The 25,831-nt window shown below is 41.4% G+C and overlaps 2 protein-coding genes across 12 annotated transcripts in view; both read left to right on the top strand.

Annotated features, from left to right (window-relative positions):
• The window catches only part of LOC143290543 (molybdenum cofactor sulfurase-like), a 169,071-nt gene extending 163,524 nt beyond the window's left edge, over positions 1-5,547 (top strand). The window contains exons 15-17 of the mRNA XM_076600079.1: positions 2,825-2,934; positions 3,676-3,780; positions 5,099-5,547. Coding sequence (XP_076456194.1) covers positions 2,825-2,934; positions 3,676-3,780; positions 5,099-5,182 — 299 coding nt within the window. The 3' untranslated portion in view covers positions 5,183-5,547. The remainder of the gene's footprint in view (positions 1-2,824; positions 2,935-3,675; positions 3,781-5,098) is intronic.
• A 19,891-nt stretch (positions 5,548-25,438) lies between these two features.
• The window catches only part of LOC143290538 (unconventional myosin-Ia-like), a 162,890-nt gene continuing 162,497 nt past the window's right edge, over positions 25,439-25,831 (top strand). For 3 of the 11 annotated variants that reach the window (XR_013056407.1, XM_076600067.1, XM_076600062.1), the window contains exon 1: positions 25,442-25,720. The gene's annotated coding sequence lies outside the window, so the exon portion shown is untranslated. Of the gene's footprint in view, positions 25,721-25,831 lie in introns of all 11 variants that reach the window. The other 8 variants (XM_076600069.1, XM_076600066.1, XM_076600070.1 and 5 more) reach the window with 4 other exon arrangements.

The raw sequence follows: 25,831 nt of genomic DNA, 5'->3' as shown, positions 1-25,831 counted from the left end.
GGATTTGATGGGAATATGAAGGTAAGAAATAATATCTGGATACAGAATTGATTAAAAGAGGGTGGATTGGATGGGAATATGAAGGTAAGAATAATATATGGGTATAAAAATCAATTAAAAGAGGGTGGATTTGATGGGAATATGAAGGTAAGAATAATATATGGGTATAAAAATCAATTAAAAGAGGGTGGATTTGATGGGAATATGAAGGAAAGAAATAATATCTGGGTACAGGAGGATTGATTAAAAGAGGGTGGATTTGATGGGAATATGAAGGAAAGAAAATAATATCTGGATACAGAATTGATTCAAAGAGAGTGAATTTGATGGGAATATGAAGGGAAGAAATAATATCTGGGTAAAAAAATCAATTAAAAAAGGGGGATTTGATGGGAATATGAAGGTAAGAAATAATATCTGGGTTCAGGATTGATTAAAAGAGGCTGGATTCGATGGAAATATGAAGGTAAAAATAATATCTGGGTATAAAAATCAATTAAAAGAGGCTGGATTTGATGGGAATATGAAGGGAAGAAATAATATCTGGGTAAAAGAAAAAAAATATAAAGGGGTGTGAGAGATGGAGAGGGGGGGTAGGGTAGTGGAGGGGTAGATTTGATGGGAAGGGGGGTTGGTACAAAAATAAAAGAGGGGGGGGGGGCGGAGAAGGAGGAGTGAAAAAGCAGAGCGTAGGAGGTGAGTTTATGGTCATTGATTTGAAGAAAAGGGAAGGGGGGGGGGGCAAAGGATTGGTGGGGTGAATGAAAGAGCATCGGAAATGATTTGGGGAAGAAGATTTATGACAAAAGAGGGAGGTGGGGGGGGGGGGGGGAACAAAGAGAGAGGGGTTGAGGGTAGTGCCCAATTGGGAGCTGAGGAAAAAAAAAAAAAAGAAGATGCAATTTGCTAAACACACACACACACACACACACACACACACACACACACACACACACACACACACACAACACACACACACACACACACACACACACACACAACACAACACACACACACACACACACACACACACACACACACACACACACACACACACACACACACACACACACACACACAACACACACACACACACACACACACACACACACACACACACACACACACACACACACACACATTCATTTACGACAAATTCCCATTCATATTCCCACCATCCACGCCCTTACTTCTGTGTGAACGCACAGACGGACAGACCGGACAGATGGACGGACGGACAGAGAGACGAACAGACAGAAAGACGAACAGACAGACAGACGGACAGACAGAGAGACGAACAGACAGACGGACAGACGAACAGACAGACGGACAGACAGACAAACGGACGGACAGACGGACACAGACTAACGGTTCACGCGGACCGCCACAGTGACAGAGACGGACGATCGGAGCCGTGACATCAATCCAGCAGTTGACCAGTGGTCAGTGGTGGCTGATCCACAGGGTAGACACTGGACACTGGCAGACAGTGGGTGGTGGTGGTGGGGGTGTGTGTGGGAGGGGTGTGTGGGGGGTGTGTGGGGGGGTAGGGGTGGGGAGTGTATTCAGTCGGGAGGGAAGGAGATGGATGGAAGAATTGCTTTGGGAGGGTGTGTGTGTGTGTGTGTGTGTGTGTGTGTGTGTGCGAGCGCGCGCGTGTGTGTGTGTGTGACTAGCAGTCTGTCTCAGTTTTGGTTTTTTTGTTTGCTGTGTGTGTGTGTGTGTGTGTGTGTGTGTGTGTGTGTGTGTGTGCTCGCGCGCGCGCGCAACTCAGCACAACACAACACAACACATCACACCACACCACACAGAACAGGACAGCATCGCACACCACACCACACCACTCCGCTCGACACAGCACAGCACAGCACAGCATGGTACAGCACAACACAGCACAGCACAGCACAGCACAGCACAGTACAGCACAGCATGGTACAGCACAACACAGCACAGCACAGCACAGCACAGCACAGCATGGTACAGCACAACACAGCACTGCACTGCACAGCACAGCACAGCACAACACAACACAACACAAAACAACACACACACACACACACACACACACACACACACACACACCACAACACAATACAGCACAGCACAGGACAGCACACACAATACAGCACAGCACAACACACACACACACACACAACAACAACACACACACACACACACACACACACACACACCACAACACAATACAGCACAGCACAACACACACACACACACACACACACACACACACACACACACACACCACACCACAACACAACACAACACAACACAGCACAGCACAGCACAGCACAGCACAGCACAACACACACACTAACACACACTATAACACACACACACACACACACACACACACACACACTAACACACACACTAACACACACACACACACACACTAACACACACACACACACACACACACACACACACACACACACACACACACACACACACCACAACACAATACAGCACAGGACAGCACACACAATACAGCACAGCACAACACACACACACACACACACACACACACACACACACACACACCACACCACAACACAACACAACACAACACAACACAACACAACACAGCACAGCACAGCACAGCACAGCACAGCACAGCACAGCACAACACACACACTAACACACACACACACACACTAACACACACACACAACACACACACACACACACACACACACACACACACACACACACACACACACACACACAACACAATACAGCACAGCACAACACACACAACACACACACACACACACACACACACATGAAGACGATGATGTGGTATCAGGGGAAGACGACCTGGTGGAGAGGTTCCGGGCCAACCTGGTGGTTGACGGTGGTCTGCCCTTCGATGAGGATCGCTGGACCCGAATGACTTGTGGGGACGTCCAGTTTGTGGTACGTTTGATTGGGCGTGGGCATGGGTGTGTGTGTGTGGGGGGGGGGGGGGGGGGGGATAGCTGTGTGTGTATGTGTGTGTGTGTGTGGTGGGGTATGTCTGTCTCTGTATGGGGGTGCCTGTGTGGGTGGGTGGATGGGTGTGGTGTGTGTGTGTGGGTGTGTGCGTGTGTGTTATTTGTGTTTACACGAGTGTGTGTGTGTGTTTGTATGTGTATGTTTGTTAAATGTGTTTAAATGTGTGTGTGCGTGTGTGTGTGTGTGTGTGTGTGTGTGTGTGCACATGAGCATATATGTGCATTTGTATTTGTATTTCTTTTTATCACAACAGATCTCTCTGTGTGAAATTCGGGCTGCTCTTCCCAGGGAGAGCACATCGCTACACTACAGCGCCACCCATTTTTTTGTATTTTTTCCCTGCGTGCAGTTTTTTTTTTGTTTTTTTTTCCCTATCGCAATGGATTTTTCTACAGAATTTTGCCAGGAACAACCCTTTTGTTGCCGTGGGTTTTTTTTTACGTGCGTGTATGTGTATTTGTACGTGTACGTGTTTATTACGTGTGTTTACATGTGTGTGTGTGTGTTAACCCTTTAACCGCTAAGGCCCGTGGTGCTGTGGTATCAGGGACAGGGCCAGTGCGTGTGTGTGCGTGTGTGTGTGTGTGTGTGTGTGTGTGTGTGTGTGTGTGCGTGTGTGTGTTAACCCTTTAGCCGCTGAGGCCCGTGGTGCTGTGGTAACAGGGACAGGGCCAGTGCAGTCGCTGTGGGATGATCTGTTTGAACCAGAACACAGGGGAGAAAACCCGTGAACCGCTCAGAACTCTTGCTGCCTGGAGGGGCGGAAAGGTGGGTGTGGTGTCTGTGGCAGCCATGTTGGATAGATAGATAGATAGATAGATATGAGACATACATATATACATACATACATACATCACATTTTGTCTCTTCCTGAAGAAGGTCCAGATCTGCAGGTTTTAAACAGTTGTTGTTGTAGTTTTTGTTTTTGTTTTTTTGGGTTTTTTTTTTTTTTTTTTTTTTTTTTTTTGTCATACACAGATATCCATTGCCACTTACAAATAAGTTTGAGCTGTGAATGCGGTCAGATGTGACAAGACAACACTGTCAGATTCAATAAGATTAACAAAATTCGCAGACACAGGGCAATAACTCTCATGTCTTAGGAAAATAAAGTCTTAATATTTCGGTCTTTAGATAAATTCCACCCTACGCAGCGCATGCACAAGATCTAAAACGACCAACAGAATAAAAGCTCACATTTTGGTGTTGGAGATACAAACCCATACTCACTGTCAACCTAGAACATACCATTATAACATTAACGACACACGACACACCAGCCACAAAGTTTAGCAACAAAAGAGGCCCAATGTTTAACAACATAACAGCCACAATGTTTTCTCCAACATAAGAGACACAATGTTTAATAACATACCAGCATATTTAACAACATACTAGCCACAATATTTAACAACACAACAGCCACAATATTTGATAACATAACAATCGTAATAGTTGACATAACAGCCGCAAAATGTAACAACATACCAGCCACAATATTTAACAACAGCCAAAAAATTTAACAACACAACAGCCACAATATTTAACAACATAACAGCTGCAATATTTAACAACATAACAGCTGCAATATTTAACAACATGACAGCTGCAATATTTAATAACATAACAGTGCAATATTTAACAGCACAACAGCAGCAATATTCAACAGCCTGAGATTCAACTCTATTCTTCTATTCTTCTCCGTTGAACTGTTCCCGTGTGTGTTCCACAGGTGCACTTTGGTGTGTACATGAGGAAAGTGTTGCTGTGTGTGTTCCCCAGGTGTACTTTCGTGTGCACATGAGGAAAGTGTTGCTGTGTGTGTTCCACAGGTGTACTTTGGTGTGTACATGAGGAAAGTGTTGCTGTGTGTGTTCCACAGGTGTACTTTGGTGTGTACATGAGGAAAGTGTTGCTGTGTGTGTTCCACAGGTGTACTTTGGTGTGTACATGAGGAAAGTGTTGCTGTGTGTGTTCCACAGGTGTACTTTGGTGTGTACATGAGGAAAGTGTTGCTGTGTGTGTGTTCCGCAGGTGTACTTTGGTGTGTACATGAGGAAAGTGTTGCTGTGTGTGTGTTCCACAGGTGTACTTTGGTGTGTACATGAGGAAGCTGGGCTCAGAGGACCGGCCACTGCTTAGAGTGGGTTCAGCCGTCTCTGCGTTCTAGTCCTTCAACGTCAACAACGGTACGTTGACCCTAGGCTGCTGGACACTACAGACAGCGTGATGACCGCAGGACCATTGACTGAAGGAAGCATTCTTCATGAGTGTTCGTGGAGACCTGGAGAACAGAGCAGCAACTTTTAATTCATTCATTATTTAAAGCGTATTAGCTGCACGCACTCGGTGTGACAGCCGAGGGGTTAGAGCTTGGAGGCTTGATGGCATTTGGGAACCATCCCAACCCCGACTGTCCAAAAACCCTCTTGGTCGAGAGAGTAGGGGGGGATGTAACTTGGTCTAGACACTTTTGACTAAAAACCCTCTTGGTCCGGAGAGTAGGGGGGGTGTAACTTGTGCAAGACACTTTTGACTAAAACCCTCTTGGTCCGGAGAGTATGGGGATGTAACTTTTGCAGGACACTTTTGACTAAAAATCCTCCTGGTCCGGAGAGAACGGGGGTGTAACTTGGTCAAGACACTTTTGACTAAAAACCCTCTTGGTCGAGAGTAGGGGCGTGTAACTTTTGCAGGACACTTTTGACTAAAACCCTCCTGGTCCGGAGAGAAGGGGGGTGTAACTTGGTCAAGACACTTTTGACTAAAAACCCTCTTGGTCGAGAGTAGGGGGATGTAACTTGGTCAAGACACTCTTGACTAAAAACCCTCTTGGTCCAGAGAGTAGTGGGGTGTAACTTCTGTAAGACACTTTTGACTAAAAACCCTCTTGGTCGAGAGTAGGGGGATGTAACTTTTGCAGGACACTTTTGACTAAATCCCTCTTGGTCCGGAGAGGAGGGGGGTGTAACTTGTGCAAGACACTCTTGACTAAAAACCCTCTTGGTCGAGAGTAGGGGGATGTAACTTTTGCAGGACACTTTTGACTAAAACCCTCTTGGTCCGGAGAGTACGGGGTGTAACTTCTGTAAGACACTTTTGACTAAAACCCCTCTTGGTCGAGAGTAGGGGGATGTAACTTTTGCAGGACACTTTTGACTAAATCCCTCTTGGTCCGGAGAGGAGGGGGGTGTAACTTGTGCAAGACACTCTTGACTAAAAACCCTCTTGGTCCGGAGAGTAGGGAGGGGTGCAACTTCTGCAAGACACTTTTGACTAAAAACCCTCTTGGTCGAGAGTAGGGGGATGTAACTTTTGCAGGACACTTTTGACTAAAAACCCTCTTGGTCGAGAGTAGGGGGATGTAACTTTTGCAGGACACTTTTGACTAAAAACCCTCTTGGTCCGGAGAGTAGGGGGGTGTAACTTGGTCAAGACACTCTTGACTAAAACCCTCTTGGTCGAGAGTAGGGGGATGTAACTTTTGCAGGACAGTTTTGACTAAAACCCTCTTGGTCCGGAGAGTAGGGGGGTGTAACTTTTACAAGACACTTTTGACTAAAAACCCTCTTGGTCCGGAGAGTTGGGGAGTGTAACTTGTGCAAGACACTCTTGACTAAAACCCTCTTGGTCGAGAGAGTTGGGGGATGTAACTTCTGCAAGACACTTTTGACTAAAACCCTCTTGGTCCGGAGAGTAGGGGTGTAACTTCTGCAAGACACTTTTGACTAAAAACCTTCTTGGTCGAGAGAGTTGGGGGATGTAACTTTTGCAGGACACTTTTGACTAAAACCCTCTTGGTCCGGAGAGAAGGGGGGTGTAACTTGTGCAAGACACTCTTGACTAAAACCCCTCTTGGTCCGGAGAGAAGGGGGGTGTAACTTGTACAAGACACTCTTGACTAAAACCCTCTTGGTCCGGAGAGTAGGGGGATGTAACTTTTGCAGGACACTTTTGACTAAAACCCTCTTGGTCCGGAGAGTATGGGGATGTAACTTCTGCAAGACACTTTTGACTAAAACCCTCTTGGTCCGGAGAGAAGGAGGGTGTAACTTGGTCAAGACACTCTTGACTAAAAACCCTCTTGGTCCGGAAAGAAGGGGGATGTAACTTGGTCAAGACACTCTTGACTAAAACCCTCTTGGTCGAGAGTAGGGGGATGTAACTTTTGCAGGACACTTTTGACTAAAACCCTCTTGGTCGAGAGTAGGGGATGTAACTTTTGCAGGACACTTTTGACTAAAAACCCTCTTGGTCCGGAGAGAAGGGGGGTGTAACTTGTACAAGACACTCTTGACTAAAACCCTCTTGGTCCGGAGAGTAGGGGGATGTAACTTCTGCAAGACACTTTTGACTAAAACCCTCTTGGTCCAGAGTAGGGGGATGTAACTTTTGCAGGACACTTTTGACTAAAAACCTTCTTGGTCGAGAGAGTTGGGGGATGTAACTTTTGCAGGACACTTTTGACTAAAACCCTCTTGGTCCGGAGAGTAGGGGGGTGTAACTTGTACAAGACACTCTTGACTAAAAACCCTCTTGGTCCGGAGAGAAGGGGGGTGTAACTTGTGCAAGACACTCTTGACTAAAAACCCTCTTGGTCCGGAGAGAAGGGGGGTGTAACTTGTGCAAGACACTCTTGACTAAAAACCCTCTTGGTCGAGAGAGTTGGGGGATGTAAGACACCGTCCACTATAATCAGATTCCAGCCCGAATAGTCGGGACAACAGTTGCCTCCTATGCTGTTCTGATGGCCATAGTTGGACACGACCGACTACAATACAAGATAGAAGAGCTTTGGATCCAATGTTCTGTTTTTTTCATTGCATAATATGGGGTGTGGGGTTTGAATCTGCCGTCGCCTGGTGAACTGTGCAAAGTTATTCTCACACATGTCCCAGGTTAGTAGAAGCGCTTATGTTTTTTTTTTAACGCCTGTGTGTATATTTGCGTGTATAAGCTTAAAGTAGCATATGCATTTTGAAATTCCCGTTGTACATATCAGAGTTTGATGGGCTACAAACAATGAAAAGAAACATATGCAGCAAGCATCAGATTTTGCAAGTTTGGATTTTTGTTAAAACTTTCTTCTTCTTCGTTTCTTTTCTTATTTTCCAAAGATTGCCTTTACTTGGCGTTTCTACAGAGTCTCCATTTTTCTTTTCTTTTCCAAATATTGCCTCTTACATAGCGTTTATGCAGATTTTTGTTGTCATCAGCGTTGTCGTCATCAAGGTATTTTTGTATTTAAAAGATGTTCGGGTATCGTTTTGGATGCTTTGTTTGAGGTTTCTTCTTCTTCTGTGTGCCTAAAGATGTCTCCATGAGTAGCAGTCCTCATCAGCCCTCCTCAAGGGAGACAGAAGCCACATGCCCTGTGTCAGCAGTACCCCCCCTTTCCTGTGGAGAACATTGTGTCTTTAGCAACCAGACTGTGTGGCCAGTTGGATGGGAGTACTGCAGCAACCTTCTTTTGAAGCCAAGTTACTAAGACGTGTTTTGGGGAGTATAAAACCAGCAAAAACCAATTTTGAGAATGTGTGTTTGTTTGTTTCGCTGCTTAATGCTTCAGAGTTTTGAAAATGCAAAGGAGCATTGAAGCAAAGTCTTTCAGTTATAATATTAATTCGACCGTTCCTGTTGTCAACACATGATCAAAGCTTTTCAAAACAGTGTAAAGAAATATATTGTTGATAGCGTTGCACCAAAACTCTTTCAGGATATTATTGACGGATGCATAGAACTTTAGCAGCCAAGAAATAATTTCGTTTTTTGTATGGTTTACATTGTTGTTGATATTGTTATTGGTGTTTGCATCATTGCAAGAACGTGTGATGTGTATGTCTTAGAATCAGAGAAATGACTGTCTGTCTTGGTTTTATTTCCGTGCTGTTGAGACATCCACACTCCATCTTCGGTTAGTTTTACCACTTTTTAGAGAGAATAGGATCGATTGTCATGGCTTTGCGCTTAGGCTATGCAGACATAACAAACAGGGAATTTTAAGGAGAGAAATGCATTTTTTACCTTTTTGACCTGCCATGTTAGAATACTGTTTCGTTAATCAGGTTCTGATTATATTAATTTCTTTAATAGTTTGCCACAGCAAACTGATCGAGTTGTGACCTGAGAATCGCCTTCACGGCAACTGTATTAACATTGTCTGAAACGATTTTGAATCTAGAATCGAACATCAAACAATTTTCTTTCAATTTTTGTCATGAAACGACTCCTGTTTGAGACTGGTTTGAAGAAATTATTGCCACAGTCAGTATTTTCATTCTGAGATTTTGTTTATACTTTGTTTTTCTTCTGTCTTTTGTTTTCACTTAGCTCTGTGTGTGTGTGTGTGTGTGTGTGTGTGTGTGTGTGTGTGTGTGTGTGTGTGTGTGTGTGTCGATCTCTCTGCTTGCCCTTCTCTCCCTTTCTTTCTTCGTTTCTCTCTCCCCTCCATCTCTCTCTTTCCGTGGTTTTCTTTTCCATATTTCTTTTTTCTCTCTCTAACTTACTCAAAACAAAAATCAAACAAATGTCTTCGTACCAGGCAAGGTATTCAGGTAACAGAAGTTGCTTTATTCAACTTATGGATCATACACATTGCGAATATGATTCTTTTAAATCTTTTTTATCGACAGTCCAATGTGATGGATGCTTATGGACTGAGTTGTCAACTTTGCTGTTGCTCATATGCATATATTTAATCTAAGGATATGTGTGTGTATGTCTATATCATCTTTTAACTGTAGCAGATAACACACACGCACACTTATACCCACACTCTCACACGCACACACGTGTGTGTGTGTGTGTGTGTGTGTGTGTGTGTGTGTGTGTATTCTTGATCTCATTGTGTTTTGACGTTTTGAAGATAAGACCTGTGTTGACATTGTGTTAAGAAAGATTTGTTACACAGCGAAAATCAAACATTACATTGTCATGATTTCTGTTATGCTGATTTTATTTGATTCGTTGACTGATTGATGTTTTATAGATGGACAGGTTGATTACCCCACTCAACCCCCACCCCTCCCAATCCGTGGATTGCCCCACCCCCACCCCCCACCCCCCCCCCTCTGCCCCCTTCAACCTTACCTCCACAGCACCCTCCCTGCTCACCACTACGAATAAAATGTGCCTTGAAAATTCCTCGTGAAAAGAGAAATACGTGTGATGTCATAAATGAAGTTAACGGGTCGTTTTCAGATGCTAATTACTATAATGTTTTTAATGGTTGCGGTGTGTTAACGTTTGTAAGACGTTTACTATGAAACGTATGATGGTTGTGGCGAAATGTGTTGAAAAGACATTTTGATAAACACTGTATGCTTGACAGGTGTGTATTGAGGCATATCATTTTCTTATCCCTGTTAATCAGTGCATCTGGAATCTTGTTGCATTAAAATGTACCAAATATCTTTTCACTTCTTTCTTCTCTCTCTCTCTCTCTCTGATTGTGGATGTTAGCATTCATAGTCTTGTTTCATGTTGTTTCTCTTCTTTCTTTTCATTTTTACTCTAAGCAGTATGTTCTGTTTTATGATATTGTTTTGGTTTGTTTGTTTGTTTGTTTTTGTTTGTTTGTTTGTTTTTGTTTGTTTGTTTGTTTTTGTTTTGTTTTGTTTTTTGGTTTTGTTTTTGTTTTTTTGTCTTTTTACTCTTAGCAATGTGTTAATCTCTCTATAAACCGCCGTTATTCTTTTGTTTATTTACTGCCCCTCTTCCCCAAGGGATGGTTTAGTCAATGGCATTAAACAATGTCCGTCCGTCCATCCCTCTCTCTCTCTCTCTCTGTCTCTTTTTCTCCCTCTGTCTCTCTCTGTCTCTCTCTCTTTCTCTCTCTCTCTCTGTCTTTCTCTCTGTCTCTCTCTCTCTCTCTCTCTCTCTCTCTCTCTCTCTCTCTTCAATCAAGTGTGATCATGTTTGTTATATTTTGATATTTGTTGTTTGGTGTGGAGCGATGGCCAAGTGGTCTGTCTGTCTGTCTGTCTGTCTCTGTCTCTCTCTCTCTCTCTCTCTCTCTCTCTCTCTCTCTCTCTTCAATCATGTGTGATCATTTTAGTTATATTTTGATAGTTGTTTGATGTGGAGCGATGGACCTGGTGGTCGTTCATCCAACAGGGAACGGACTGTCCACGGACTATAGAGTCCCACTGCACCGGCCCACAGTATTAATTTTATTTATTTATTTTATTTAAATTCTCCCGCCCATGTATGTACTAGACCTTGAGAGTGGTGGCCTGGGTGCTGGTCTTTTTTGAATGAGACGATAAAGACAACAGATGGATTACTTGCTCTACTTTTTTCTCGCTTTTTTTCTTTCTTTTTTTTTTCTTTTTTTTTCATTCCTTTCCTTTCTTTTTTCTTTCATTTTTTCTTTTTTCTTTTTTTCTGTTTTTTTTCTGTGTTTTTTTCCAGAAAAATCCTTTATATTCTTTTTTTTTAATTCTGTCATTTTTTCTTCTTTTTTTTTCCTTTTTTTTCTGTCATTTTTTTCTCTCTTTTTTCTTTTTTTCTGTTTTCTTTTCTTTTTTTTTTTTTTTTTTTCTTTTTTTTTCTTTTTTTTTTTTTTAGAAAAATCCTCTTCGTTAGTTAAACAAATACACTTGCAGATCTAGAGAACAAAGAAACAAAACAAAACAAAACAAAATTTAAAAGAAAAAGAAAAAAAACAAAGGTGATGTTGCTCCCTGGCGACATACTCTGTCCAAGGAGAGCAATCCGAAATTCATACCGAGAAATATATTTGTGATAATAAAAGTAATGCAGCAATACGATACAGCACAACACAGCACAACACAACACAACACAGCACAGCACAACACAACGCAACGCAACACGGCACAGCACAGCACAGCACAACACAGCACAACACAACACAACGCAATACAGCACAGCACAGCACAGCTCGATACGATACGCTACTCTACGCAACAATACAATACAATACAGTACAATACAATACAATACAATATAATATAACACGTTCAATTTACTGTGTACTTTCAATATGAACAGATGTGTAGAATGCTGTTCTGTGTATGATACGTATTTTCCACATACATTTCAACAGAAATTTGCTGCTGTATTCCTTTTTCTCAAGAACTACTCGTTTAGAAACCCCCTGTTTGAGTACTATATCCATGTGTGTTTAGTGTGTGTTTGCGTGTGTGTGTGTGTGTGTGTGTGTGGGCACAACACATCAACGTCGTAGCTCAACATATCAAACACATCGTAGCACAACACAACATCGTAGCACAACACATCAACCACATCGAAGCACAACACAACAACATCGTAGCACAACACATCAACCACATCGTAACACAACATATCAACCACATCGTAGCACAACACATCAACCACATCGTAGCACAACATATCAACCACATCGTAGCACAACACAACAACATCGTAGCACAACATATCAACCACATCGTAGCACAACACAACAACATCGTAGCACAACACATCAACCACATCGTAGCACAACACAACCACATCGTAGCACAACACATCAACCACATCGTAGCACAACAACATCGTAGCACAACACAACCACATCGTAGCACAACACATCAACCACATCGTAGCACAACACAACCACATCGTAGCACAACACAACCACATCGTAGCACAACACAACCACATCGTAGCACAACACATCAACCACATCGTAGCACAACACAACCACATCGTAGCACAACACAACCACATCGTAGCACAACACAACCACATCGTAGCACAACACCACAACATCGTAGCACAACACAACCACATCGTAACACAACATATCAACCACATCGTAGCACAACCACATCGTAGCACAACACAACCACATCGTAGCACAACATATCAGCCACATCAGAACACAACAGATCAAAATCGTAAGACAGCGCATCAACACCATAATACATCAACATCGTAACAGAACAAAATGTCGTAACAGAACACAACAGAATGTCGTAGTACAATATATCAAAGTCATAACACAACACATCAAGAACCAAAAAAGAAACTAAACATTGAAATCAAGCGAGAAATCAAAAAGAAATTCGTAGAAACCAAACTTTAAAAGAATCTAACACGGAAACCAAATATGGACACCAAACAAGAACACGGAAGAATCCAAAGAAAAATCAAGCAGAAACCAAACATACAAATAAACAGAAATCAAACAAAAACACAAAAAAGTGGAAATCAAATAAAATACCAAACATGGAACCCCAACAGAAACTGCACAAGAAACCAAACATGGAAATAAAACAGAAATTAAGCACAGAAACCAAACATGGAAATAAAACAGAAATTAAGCACAGAAACCAAAGACGGAAATCAAACACAGAAACCATCAACAGAAGCAAAACAAGAAACCAACATTGAAACCAAACAAGTAACGAAGCATAGAAATGAAACAAAAAAACCATACATGAACACGGAAACCAATCACAGAAACCAAATACGGAAGCCAAACAGAAATCAGACAAGAAGCGAGAAACATGGAAATCAAACACAGAAGCAAAGCACGAAACAAAACAAGGACTTGAAACATGGAAACCTTTTTTTTTTTTTCTTCTTCTTTTTTTTTTTAACACAACTATATGTATATATATGGAGTGATGGCCTAGAGGTAACGCGTCCACCTAGGAAGCGAGAGAATCTGAGCGCGCTGGTTCGAATCACGGCTCAGCCGCCGATATTTTCTCCCCCTCCACTAGACCTTGAGTGGTGGTCTGGACGCTAGTCATTGGGATGAGACGATAAACCGAGGCCCTGTGTGCAGCATGCACTTAGCGCACGTAAAAGAACCCACGGCAACAAAAGGGCAAAATTCTGTAGAAAAATCCCTTTCGATAGGAAAAAGAAATAAAACTGCACGCAGGAAAAAATATTTTTTTAAATGGGTGGCGCTGTAGTGTAGCGACGAATTTCACAGAGAGAAATCTGTTGTGATAAAAAGAAATACAAAATGCAAATATTATATATATAACGAAACACAAAAACCAACAATGGAAGCAAACATGAATACGGACACCAACACGGAAACCAGACATGGAAATTGAACAGAAACCAAACAAGAAACCAAATTTGGAAATCAAACAAAAGAACAAAAAACAAGAAAACCAGACACGTAAACCAAACATGAAATCCCAACAAAAGCAAACATGGAAACAAACAAGAAATCCAAACACGGAAATCAAACAGACCAAACACGGAAATCAAACAGACCAAACACGGAAATCAAACAGACCAAACATAGAAATCAAACAGACCAAACATAGAAATCAAACAGACCAAACAAAGAAATTAAACAGACCAAACACAGAAATCAAACAGACCAAACACGGAAATCAAACAGACCAAACACAGAAATCAAACAGACCAAACACAGAAATCAAACAGACCAAACATAGAAACCAAACAGACCAAACACTGAAATTAAACAGACCAAATACAGAAATCAAACAGACCAAACACAGAAATCAAACAGACCAAACATAGAAATCAAACAGACCAAACACAGAAATCAAACAGAACAAACATAGAAATCAAACAGACCAAACACAGAAATTAAACAGACCAAACACGGAAATCAAACAGGCCAAACACGGAAATCAAACAGGCCAAACACGGAAATCAAACAGGCCAAACACGGAAATCAAACAGACCAAACATGGAAATCAAGCAAGCCAAACACGGAAATCAAACAGAGCAAAACATGGAAATCAAACAGACCAAACGCGGAAATCAAACAGACCGAACATGGAAATCAAACAGACCAAACACGGAAATCAAACAGACCAAAACATGGAAATCAAACAGGCCAAACACGGAAATCAAACAGACCAAACACGGAAATCAAACAGACCAAACATGGAAATCAAGCAAGCTAAACACGGAAATCAAACAGACCAAAACATGGAAATCAAACAGACCAAACATGGAAATCAAACAGACCAAACACGGAAATCAAACAGACTAAACATGGAAATCAAACAGACCAAACACGGAAATCAAACAGACTAAACATGGAAATCAAACAGACCAAACACGGAAATCAAACAGACCAAACGCGGAAATCAAACAGACCGAACATGGAAATCAAACAGACCAAACACGGAAATCAAACAGACCAAACACGGAAATCAAATAAACCAAACACGGAAATCAAACAGACCAAACACGGAAATCAAACAGACCAAACATGGAAATCAAGCAAGCCAAACACGGAAATCAAACAGACCAAAACACGGAAATCAAACAGACCAAACGCGGAAATCAAACAGACCGAACATGGAAATCAAACAGGCCAAACACGGAAATCAAACAGACCAAACACGGAAATCAAACAGGCCAAACACGGAAATCAAACAGGCCAAACACGGAAATCAAACAGACCAAACGCGGAAATCAAACAGACCAAACACGGAAATCAAACAGGCCAAACACGGAAATCAAACAGACCAAACACGGAAATCAAACAGACCAAACATGGAAATCGAGCAAGAAAACAGAAACCATACATGGAAACCAAAAAGAAACAAACACGGAAACCAAACATGGAAACCATGGAAACCAAAAATGGAAACCATGGAAACCAAACTCGAAAAACACCTTCTTGTTTGTGTGGTTATTGTTGTTGTTGTCTCCCTCTTTTTTTCTTTTTATTCTTCTTTTTTTTTCCCCTTTCTTTTTTTTTTTTTCTTTTTTTTTTAAATTTTTTCTTCTTCTTCTTCTTCTTCTTGTTTTTTCTTTCTTTGTTTCAGGGTTTCGTTTCTTGTTTTGTGTCCGTGTTTTTGTTTGGTTTCCAAGTTTGGTTTCTGTGTTTGGTTTCCGTGTTTGGTTTCCATTACTCGTGACTTATCCTGTTTTTTTCTTCTACTTTGTTTTTGGCGGGTAGACGGGTGAGAGGGGGGAAGGGGAGGGGGGGTGGTATTTGTTCTCTCAAAGCCTGTGTAAGCACGTTGGGTTATGCTGCTGGTCAGGCATCTGCATAGCAGATGTGGTATAGCATATATACACTCTGACACCTTCTTGAGTAATTGAACTGAACTGAATGGAACTGGGTCCTATGATTGTATCTTGTTTAGTTTCCATGTTTGGTTTCTTGTTGCTCTCTGTGTTTGGTTTCTTCTTTAGTTTACTTGTTCTTGTTTCGTTTCCATATTTAGTTTCCGTGTTGGTTCCATATTATTTTGGTTTCCATTTTGGCTTTCGTGTTTGGTTTCTTGTATGATTTCCATGTTTCCTTTCTTGTATGATTTCCATGTTTCGTTTCTTGTGTGATTTCCATGTTTGGTTTTTTTGTATGATTTCCATGTTTATTTGTTTCTTGTATCATTTCCATGTTTCGTTTCTTGTTGGGTTTCTCATTTGGTTTCCGTGCTTGGATTTTGTGGACATTCTGTCTGTCTGTCTGTCTGTCTGTCTGTCTGTCTCTCGCCACAGAATGAAGGGGCAACGAATGTGTACACATTCAAGTGGAGATTGTGGAGCAGGATTGCCTCCCTTGCACGCCACACCTTTCCAATAAGCGGTGTGTGTGTGTGTGTGTGTGCGTGTGCGTGCGTGCGTTCGTGCATGCGTGCGTGCGTGCGTGATGCACGCATACTGAAATGACAACGTCTTGTAGAAACGAAGAAGTATACATCAATCAGATTTTTTCTCCATCTCCATAAACTGAAGAACGACAAGAGAATTCTTAAATACTGTCTCCGATATCGGAGTCCAAAGAGAAATCAGGCTGCAGCATTGGGAAAAGAGATTACCGGGAAGGAAGCCAAGCGTGATTAATACGACCGTGCTTCGAGAGCAGTGTGTTTGCACTTCTTTAGAGAAGTAACCAATTAAAGCTTCCAATCGATCTAACCAATGAATTATTTGACAAAACAGTTCACCCTGTACTTTACATATGGTTGTGAAATTTGGGGTTTTGTTATAATTATTTGATATTTTGGTAAAACTGCAATTTTGCTTTTACAAACTAGTTCTTAAACTCAGTTAGACAATCTACCCCTATCTTTTATGGTAATTGGTGAAACTGGTAAGCTTCCTGGACATATCTCTGTAAAAAGAAAAGAAACTAATAATTTTTTTTAAAGAAGAAGGCTTCGCATTTTGGTTTAATTCTAAGCTTGTTACAAAGGTACTTCAAAGTTATCTTCTCTTGTTTACAAATGTCTTTTCAATTTATACACCGCCAACATACATCAGAATCAATCCCTGCGGAAAATTATTCAAACCCTCCTGAATGAAATTGGTAGTTTCTGGTTAAATCAACAAAATTTTGACTGATGTACATCCCACATGATTTAAAGAGAAAGTTAACTTAACTTTCTCTTTCTCTCAACGCGGCGTTGTTTAAAAGACCAGTTTTTTGCAAGACTGGCATTGACATGTAGATAACGATACCATGTATATCAGTTACATGATACGCTCAAGAACCATCCCAAACTCCACATTTTTTTTTTTTTTTTTTTTTTTTACCGTTTTCTTTTTCTTTTTTCTTCTTTTTTTTTTAAAGAAAGAAATAAAAGATAGTATTGTTTAAATTGAAATTGAAATCCATTGTCTCTTCCATATGTATTTCTTTTCGTTAGAACTTTAATTGTCTATTGATACTATCGTAGGGGAAAATAGTCAAGTACCGTATGGAAAATGTACATGCTCTAATGTTGATTTGCAGCCTAGCTACATGGGGCATGTAAAATAAATTTAATTAATTCTTGCCTTGTCTTCAGTGCCTTGCCTTGGAAGGGGGTTTGAAGTTATTGCGGCAGTTATCAGAATCACACATCACCAACAATTCACTGCTAAAGGTTATTATCAAACTGCAGCCTGCGCAGTGGTTCTTAATGCCGAAACTCACAATACTAATTTTGGCATTAACAGGCTCAGTAGAACTAGCGCGGAAGCTACATATGCCTTTCATCTTCTAAAACCTCGGCTAAACATCAGTCGGACGATCTAACAACAAACAAACATTGTACGTGCATCTCTCTCTCTCTCTCTCTCTCTCTCTCTCTCTCTCCAGTCTCTTTCTTACTGATCTAAGGTGCGCAACAAGGAGGAAGAAGATGAAGTGCATTTCGTCCTAACTTGTCCTGTCCTGCATGACTTATTAAGAACAACTTAGGTATATATCACCCAAATTCTGTAAATTTCCCAGCCAGCATAGATTAGCATTACTCATGGCTTCTCGGCATGAACAGGCCATTCGCAGTTTGTTACTTTATTTGTTTAAAGCATTCAGACTGCAATCAACTCAGTGATGTCTTAGAATGCTGAACTGTTTGTTCTTGATGATATGATCGCATATTTCTTGCTGTTTTTCTTACACTGATGATCATGTGTATGTACCCCTTCATGAGGGGCAACTGGCCTACACATGAATAGATTATCCCTCTCTCTCTCTCTCTCTTCACACACACGCACGCACTGGCACGCACGCACAAAGGCACAGAGAAGAATATATATACATTGATTCGTGTTTCGGCTTTCAGTCTTAATCTCAGTGCAGCAATGGCAGTGATTCTTTAGAGTCGTTCCTGAGTTGGCATGATGAACACAGTGCCACAAAGTATCTATACTGCTGTACCCCTTCTTTTCCACGCTACTTCTACAGTATCCATCCTCCACTCCACTCCCTTCACCTACCTACATTGGTTTTTCCCAAATCTGTCTTATCCCTTTCTGTAGTTCTACCGACGGCCAGGCACTGCTGATGCGCGCGCGCGTCAGAATACTGACGTCACGTGCACACAAGCACGCACGCACGCGTGAGTACACACAGACACAGACACACACAGACACAGACACAGGCACACACACACACACACACACACACAGAGGAAGAGAGAGAGAGAGGGGTGTGTTTTGCAGCCGTTCAGATGCATGATTACATGTGGGCAGAACGAAAGATTTTTAATTATTCCTAGTAAAGATAAATGTAGACAACAAGTAAAATGTCAGCTCTGCCTTCACTGGATTAAAATGAAAAGAGTTATACCAAAGGCAGCTCTTAATGCTTCAATCTGTACTCAGTTATGTTTCCAACTTTGTCGACAGGCACGTTTAAATAGGGGAGGCAACTGTGGACGAACTTAATCTTTTCGTTTTTGTTTCCCTTGGATCTCTGTGTCTGTCTGTCTGTCTTTCTGTCTGTCTGTCTGTCACGCTGTGTGTGTGCTTGCGTGCGCATGCACGCATACACGAACACACCATAGATTCACAGATACACACACTGACGAACGCAGCACCGTACGGTCGGCACAGAAACCGGCATCACTGACTCGGAGCCGGAAATCACTGCTGACCTTTGCGGCGTGGGTCATCTTGAACTGAAAATATACACACACTTTCTATCTCTGACACACACACACACACACACACACACACACACACACACACTGACACCGGCCGGCACTGGCACACGCAGTACACACTGACACACACACACAAACACCCCAACCCACCGCCCTCACACCCCCCTCCCTCCACCACACACACACAAGCACCCCCACACACCCCGGAGAGAGAGAGAGAGAGAGAGAGAGAGAGAGAGAGAGAGAGAGAGAGAGAGAGAGAGAGATTGTACATATCACACAGTGGAGTCTGGTTCATCCCGTATGTTTATAACATTGTAGATGAATGCTATGTCCACAACTGATCCTCTTCATTAAGATAACCCACGGCCTCAACAGTCGGCGGTGGACAAGCGTTTATACAGTTTAGCTCAGTCTTTCTCATCATCGAACATTCTTAATAATAATAATAATAATAATGGATACTTATATAACACTCTATCCAGAAATCTGCTCTAGGTGCTTTACAAAAACGCTTTTGTTAACATAAAACATTACATCAATGTTACATGATATACACACCAGAACGTGACTACACACACACACACACACACACACACACACACACTGCATAGATACATTTTAACATACATGTGTATCTAACAGCTTCTCTAACACATACGCACACACAGGCAGGCACAAACTTACATAAACACACGCACACACAAACTTACATAAACACACGGACACACAATACACATTCATATACATGCATCAGTCATATTAGTCCTTCAGCCAGCCCCTCAAATTAAGGGTGTCGGTACCACTCATAGTGGCAAATGTTATCATATATTTTTGGAATCGTCGATGTCCCTAGATGTCAGAAAATCATGATAATGTTGTGAACGTGGCAGCTTTCTGCCTGTTATCACGTGATTTCTAACCCCACCCTACCGCGTCGAGAACGCACACCGTGATCAAGCCCTGTTCTCCCAGAGCCTATACCATTGAAGATAGAAAAACCATTATTGAACAAAAAAGATGTATAATAGCATGCTAAACAACTTTTGTTCTTATAAGTATATTAAATTATTATTTGTTCGTGAAATGTAGTGGCGTTTTGAGGATTTCATGTCATATTCACACAAAATTCGGCATGTCGTCTTCTGTCAAAGGTAAATCGTTAGATATAGGAAGACACTTTATGAAGCAAAAGGAAGTGCATGGGACTTGTGAACAACTTTTATTCTCATAACACTATCAAAATGTTGATCGTTTTGGAAAAGTAATCACTTTTGTGATTGTCATCAAGGATTACGCAACACGACAAAATTTTCAGTTTGTGTTCTGCTCTGCCTAAATGGTTGCAAAGAAAAAAGTACTACTAAACAATAAGATGTAGAATAGCACGCAAAACAACTTTTGTTCTTATACATATATCAAAATATTATTTCGTTCATGAAATGTAGTGCCATTTTGAGGATTTCATGACAAAATTCACACAAAATGCGGCACTTCGTCTTTTGTAAAGGCTACCTAGTAAGATATAGGAAGACATATTTAGAAACAAAACGAAGCGTAAGGGACGTGTGAACAACTTTTATTCTCATAAAACTATAAAAATGTTAATCGTTTCGGAAAAATCATGGCTTTTGTGAGTTTCATCAAAAATTACGCAACACGACAAAATGCTCAGTTTGTCCAAGTCGGTGTAATGCTCTGCCTAAATGGTTGTAGATGTAAATATACAGGTAACTGCTAAACAACCAGATGAAGAATAACACGCTAAAGAAAATTTGAGCAGAAATAGACGAAAGTCAAAATAAAAGATATTGCATTTTGACCATGGGCACACATGCAAACTGGGGGAGGGGCAAAACATGCAGGTTTAGAGACAATACTTGAAGAACTAAATCTGTTAAAAGTAAATCAAACAGCAACCTTTGTTTTTATCATTTGATATGTGAAATTATCACATATTCTTATGATATAGGGATTAACATAAAGAAAGTAAAGTCTATATTTTTCCTGTGTTTGTGTCTGTTTCAGACGGTGTCAGAGGGCAGTACTGACCACCAGAAGTATTTCTGATTGATAAGGATCCAGTACCATAATGGCAGAAGCTCCGCCTGAAGGAAGACCCGGATTAAAGTCTTCAGCTGACCAGTGTATCATCCACCAACAGACTTACAAATGGGATGAAAATGAGTCTCTGATTTCTCCAAATACATTCCAGTCATGGGAAACTTTGCTTGAAGCGGCTAAAATAAGGAATCATGTACCTGTGCTGGATGCTGCCAAGACGGTAGTTGGTATGGAAGTACCAAAAATAAAATGCCATAGGTACTGCAGAACTGTCTTCACTATGAAACATACTTTGAACAGCCTGAAAAGAAAAGCAGAGGAACCAGTTCAACCACGTGAGGAAGCTTCGCAGACAAAGCGGCAAAATCGAGGACCATCTTCTACTTCAAGGGTTCTTCCAAAACAATGTATATTTTGTGAAAAGTCTTCGAAGTATTTGAAAAAATCCAGCACAAGAGAACAGTTAATACAGGCAAAAGAACTTCGTGTGGATAAAACACTACGTGACATTGCTGTGAAAAAAATGTGAAATGTGACACCAAAATAACTGCAGTGACAAACAGAGCTGAGGCACAATACCGTCGGACATGCTACAGATTATACACTAAAGAAACATGTAAAGACAGATTGCCAACTCAGAAAGAGGCTGATGAGGAAATGCCAGATGACAAAGAAAGGACGTATCAGAACGCAGAAGATGCATCGTATGCCTTGCTTTTCAAGCACATCAAAGAAGAACTAATGGCACAGCCAGACGTCATTCCTCTAGTGTCTCTTACTGAGAAGTTGAAGATGTTCATGTCAGTGAATGGTATCAAAGACGTCAAAGATTCCACAACTAGACACATCCGTAGAAAGCTTGAGATTAGATTTAGTGAGGAGCTGTTTATGTTTCCAGATGAAAATGGAAAGATTTTAGTGATGCCAGTCACTCTCAGTCCCCACGAACTTGGCCGAATGTATCAGGCACTCAAAATACAGCTGGCCTTGTGGAAATCAGACAGCTCATCGATTGACAAAGTGTTGGATAAGGCATCTCTGCATCTTCGACAAGCAGTGAAAAATTCGCAGAACAAGTCACCATGGCCCATCAACCCCTCAGATTTGGACACAATGGAATCTGTTGGACCTGAAACTGGACCCGCTGATCTGAAACGCTTCCGTCTGGCACTCATTACTGGTGATCCAAACAACGAGAACACATCAACCAGGAATCGAATCCTCATCGACTCGTTTAACCAAGACATTGTGTTTGCTGTAATGGGCAACAGAAGACTCCAAAACACATCCTTTTGTAATATGGTCTGAAAAGTCTTACTTGAAACGTGTAGCTGATCAGAACGTTGAACAGGCTAGGACATGGAGTATCATATGAACAGCTTGAAGAGAACGACACAGCACTGTGTCTTCAAAAGATAGCAGATTCCATCAACAAGAGAGTGATTCTTCCCAGGAGCAATGTCACGTAATGTTTTATCCACACGAAGTTCTTTTGCCTGTATGAACTGTTCTCTTGTGTTGTAATTTTTCAAATACTTCGAAGACTTTTCACAAAATATACATTGTTTTGGAAGAACCCTCGAAGTAGAAGATGGTCCTCGACTTTGCCGCTTTGTCTGCGAAGCTTCCTCACGTGGTTGAACTGGTTCCTCTGCTTTTCTTTTCAGGCTGTTCAAAGTATGTTTCATAGTGAAGACAGTTCTGCAGTACCTATGGCATTTTATTTTTGGTACTTCCATACCAACTACCGTCTTGGCAGCATCCAGCACAGGTGCATGATTCCTTATTTCAGCCGCTTCAAGCAAAGTTGCCCATGATTGGAATGAATTTGGAGAAATCAGACTCATTTTCATATCACATTTGTAAGTCTGTTAGTGGATGATACACTGGTCAGCTGAAGACTTTAATCCGGGTCTTCCTTCAGGCGGAGCTTCTGCCATTATGGTACTGGATCCTTATCCATCAGAAGTACTTCTGGTGGTCGGTACTGCCCTCTGACGCCGTCTGAAACAGACACAAACACAGGAAAAATATAGATTTTACTTTCTTTATATTAATCCCTATATCATAAGAATATGTGATAATTTCACATATCAAATGATAAAAACAAGGGTTGCTGTTTGATTTACCTTTAATAGATTTAGCTCTTCAAGTATTGTCTCTGTTTTGCTCCTCCCCCAGTTTGCATGTGTGCCCATGGTCAAAATGCAATATCTTTTAATTTGACTTTCATCTATTTCTGCTCAAATTTTCTTTAGCGTGTTATTCTTCATCTGGTTGTTTAGCAGTTACCTGTATATTTACATCTACAACCATTTAGACAGAGCATTACACCGACTTGGACAAACTGGGCATTTTGTCGTGTTGTGTAATTTTTGATGAAACTCACAAAAGACATGATTTTTCCGAAACGATTAACATTTTTATAGTTTTATGAGAATAAAAGTTGTTCACACGTCCCTTACGCTTCGTTTTGCTTCTAAATATGTCTTCCTATATCTTACTAGGTAGCCTTTACAAAAGACGAAGTGCCGCATTTTGTGTGAATTTTGTCATGAAATCCTCAAAACGGCACTACATTTCATGAACGAAATAATATTTTGATATATGTATAAGAACAAAAGTTGTTTTGCGTGCTATTCTACATCTTATTGTTTAGTAGTACTTTTTTCTTTGCAACCATTTAGGCAGAGCAGAACACAAACTGAAAATTTTGTCGTGTTGCGTAATCCTTGATGACACTCACAAAAGTGATTACTTTTCCAAAACGATCAACATTTTGATAGTGTTATGAGAATAAAAGTTGTTCACAAGTCCCATGCACTTCCTTTTGCTTCATAAAGTGTCTTCCTATATCTAACGATTTACCTTTGACAAAAGACGACATGCCGAATTTTGTGTGAATATGACATGAAATCCTCAAAACGCCACTACATTTCACGAACAAATAATAATTTGATATACTTATAAGAACAAAAGTTGTTTAGCATGCTATTATACATCTTTTTTGTTCAATAATGGTTTTTCTATCTTCAATGGTATAGGCTCTGGGAGAACAGGGCTTGATCACGGTGTGCGTTCTCGACGCGGTAGGGTGGGGTTAGAAATCACGTGATAACAGGCAGAAAGCTGCCACGTTCACAACATTATCATGATTTTCTGACATCTAGGAACAAAGACGATTCCAAAAATATATGATAACACTTGCCACTATGAGTGGTACCGATTAACCTTCTGGCTGATGGACTATATGTATACACACATAGTCAAGCACAGCTAACGCAAAGGAAGTGGACCTGCCACAATTGAACTTATTGCTGAGGGAAAAGGTGAGTTTTGAGACGAGATTTAAAAGATTCGAGGGAATCAGAATGACGGAGGTTATCAGGGAGCTTGTTCCACGTCTTTGGTGATTGAAAAGAAAACGATCTGTGTCCATAGGTCTTACTTCTGTCATTCTTCAACTGTGACAGGTCTGTCCCCTGTGTTGTTTCATGAAATTATGTTTCACTTCCTTGTGTTATAAGCAAAGTGCACGTAAATAAAAGGGCGTGTTCTTGAGTCAAGTTGGACGGAGTTAATGTTAAATAAGGTTCGCATTATTTCCGCGTTTTATATCGCCGCGGTACTGCCCCGGTAAGTCTTAATGTTTTCCCCCTTCCTCCATCACTGCATCGCCATTGCTGACTTAATATGCGACATGCTCTCGTGCAGTTCAGGCTAGCCTCGTGCGCAGACCTAAGGGCTCTCTGGTTTCTAGTTCGAGGCAGACGTGTACTGGTGGTTCCAGTCTATTTCAGTTTCTGCCAACCCAGGAATGAACAGGTGCAACGGACCTTATCATGGTTCTCTAACGGGTTCGTCGAGTACGTGTCCAGTCAGTGATTGTGCATGAAATTAAACAAAATCTAACCGTATCACCAAGGTCTTGCAGACTGTTTCTTAGTAGTTTCTTTCGTTGATAATGCATATCAAACAAGAGTTAACAGCACAGAAGAAAAAGTAATGTTTTCCCCGTTGGAGTTCCGACACACTGCTCGAAGCCGAAGGCCACGCCTCGCGCGTTTCTCTCTCGTGCGATTCAGCACGCATGCGCGTCAGTGAGATAGATCATGGCCATGGCCCAGCAGTGACTGGTGAGCGCACCGCACCGGCGGATTACATGAGAATCGCTCTCTGCTCTTTGCGGCAGCGTCGCTTGTGTGGTGCTTCTGTAAACTGTGTGGATGATAGCGTGCTTGAATACTGAAGAGGTGCATTCCGCTGAGGAAAAGAAACATTTTTTTCGCAGGATTTTGTGAAAGCTGCAGTGGCGTCAAACAAAGGTGGGTGCTGTCGTCTGCTTCCAGTTTTTCTCCCTTTGCTTCTGTGTGTGGCTTTTGTCAACTTCGGTCTTTGAGTCTCTCGGTGCTTGTTCTGAAGTAGGCTACCAAATC

Source organism: Babylonia areolata, chromosome 15 (assembly GCF_041734735.1).
Source record: "Babylonia areolata isolate BAREFJ2019XMU chromosome 15, ASM4173473v1, whole genome shotgun sequence".
Taxonomy (NCBI): domain Eukaryota; kingdom Metazoa; phylum Mollusca; class Gastropoda; order Neogastropoda; family Buccinidae; genus Babylonia; species Babylonia areolata.
This window is presented reverse-complemented; position numbering and strand designations above follow the sequence as displayed.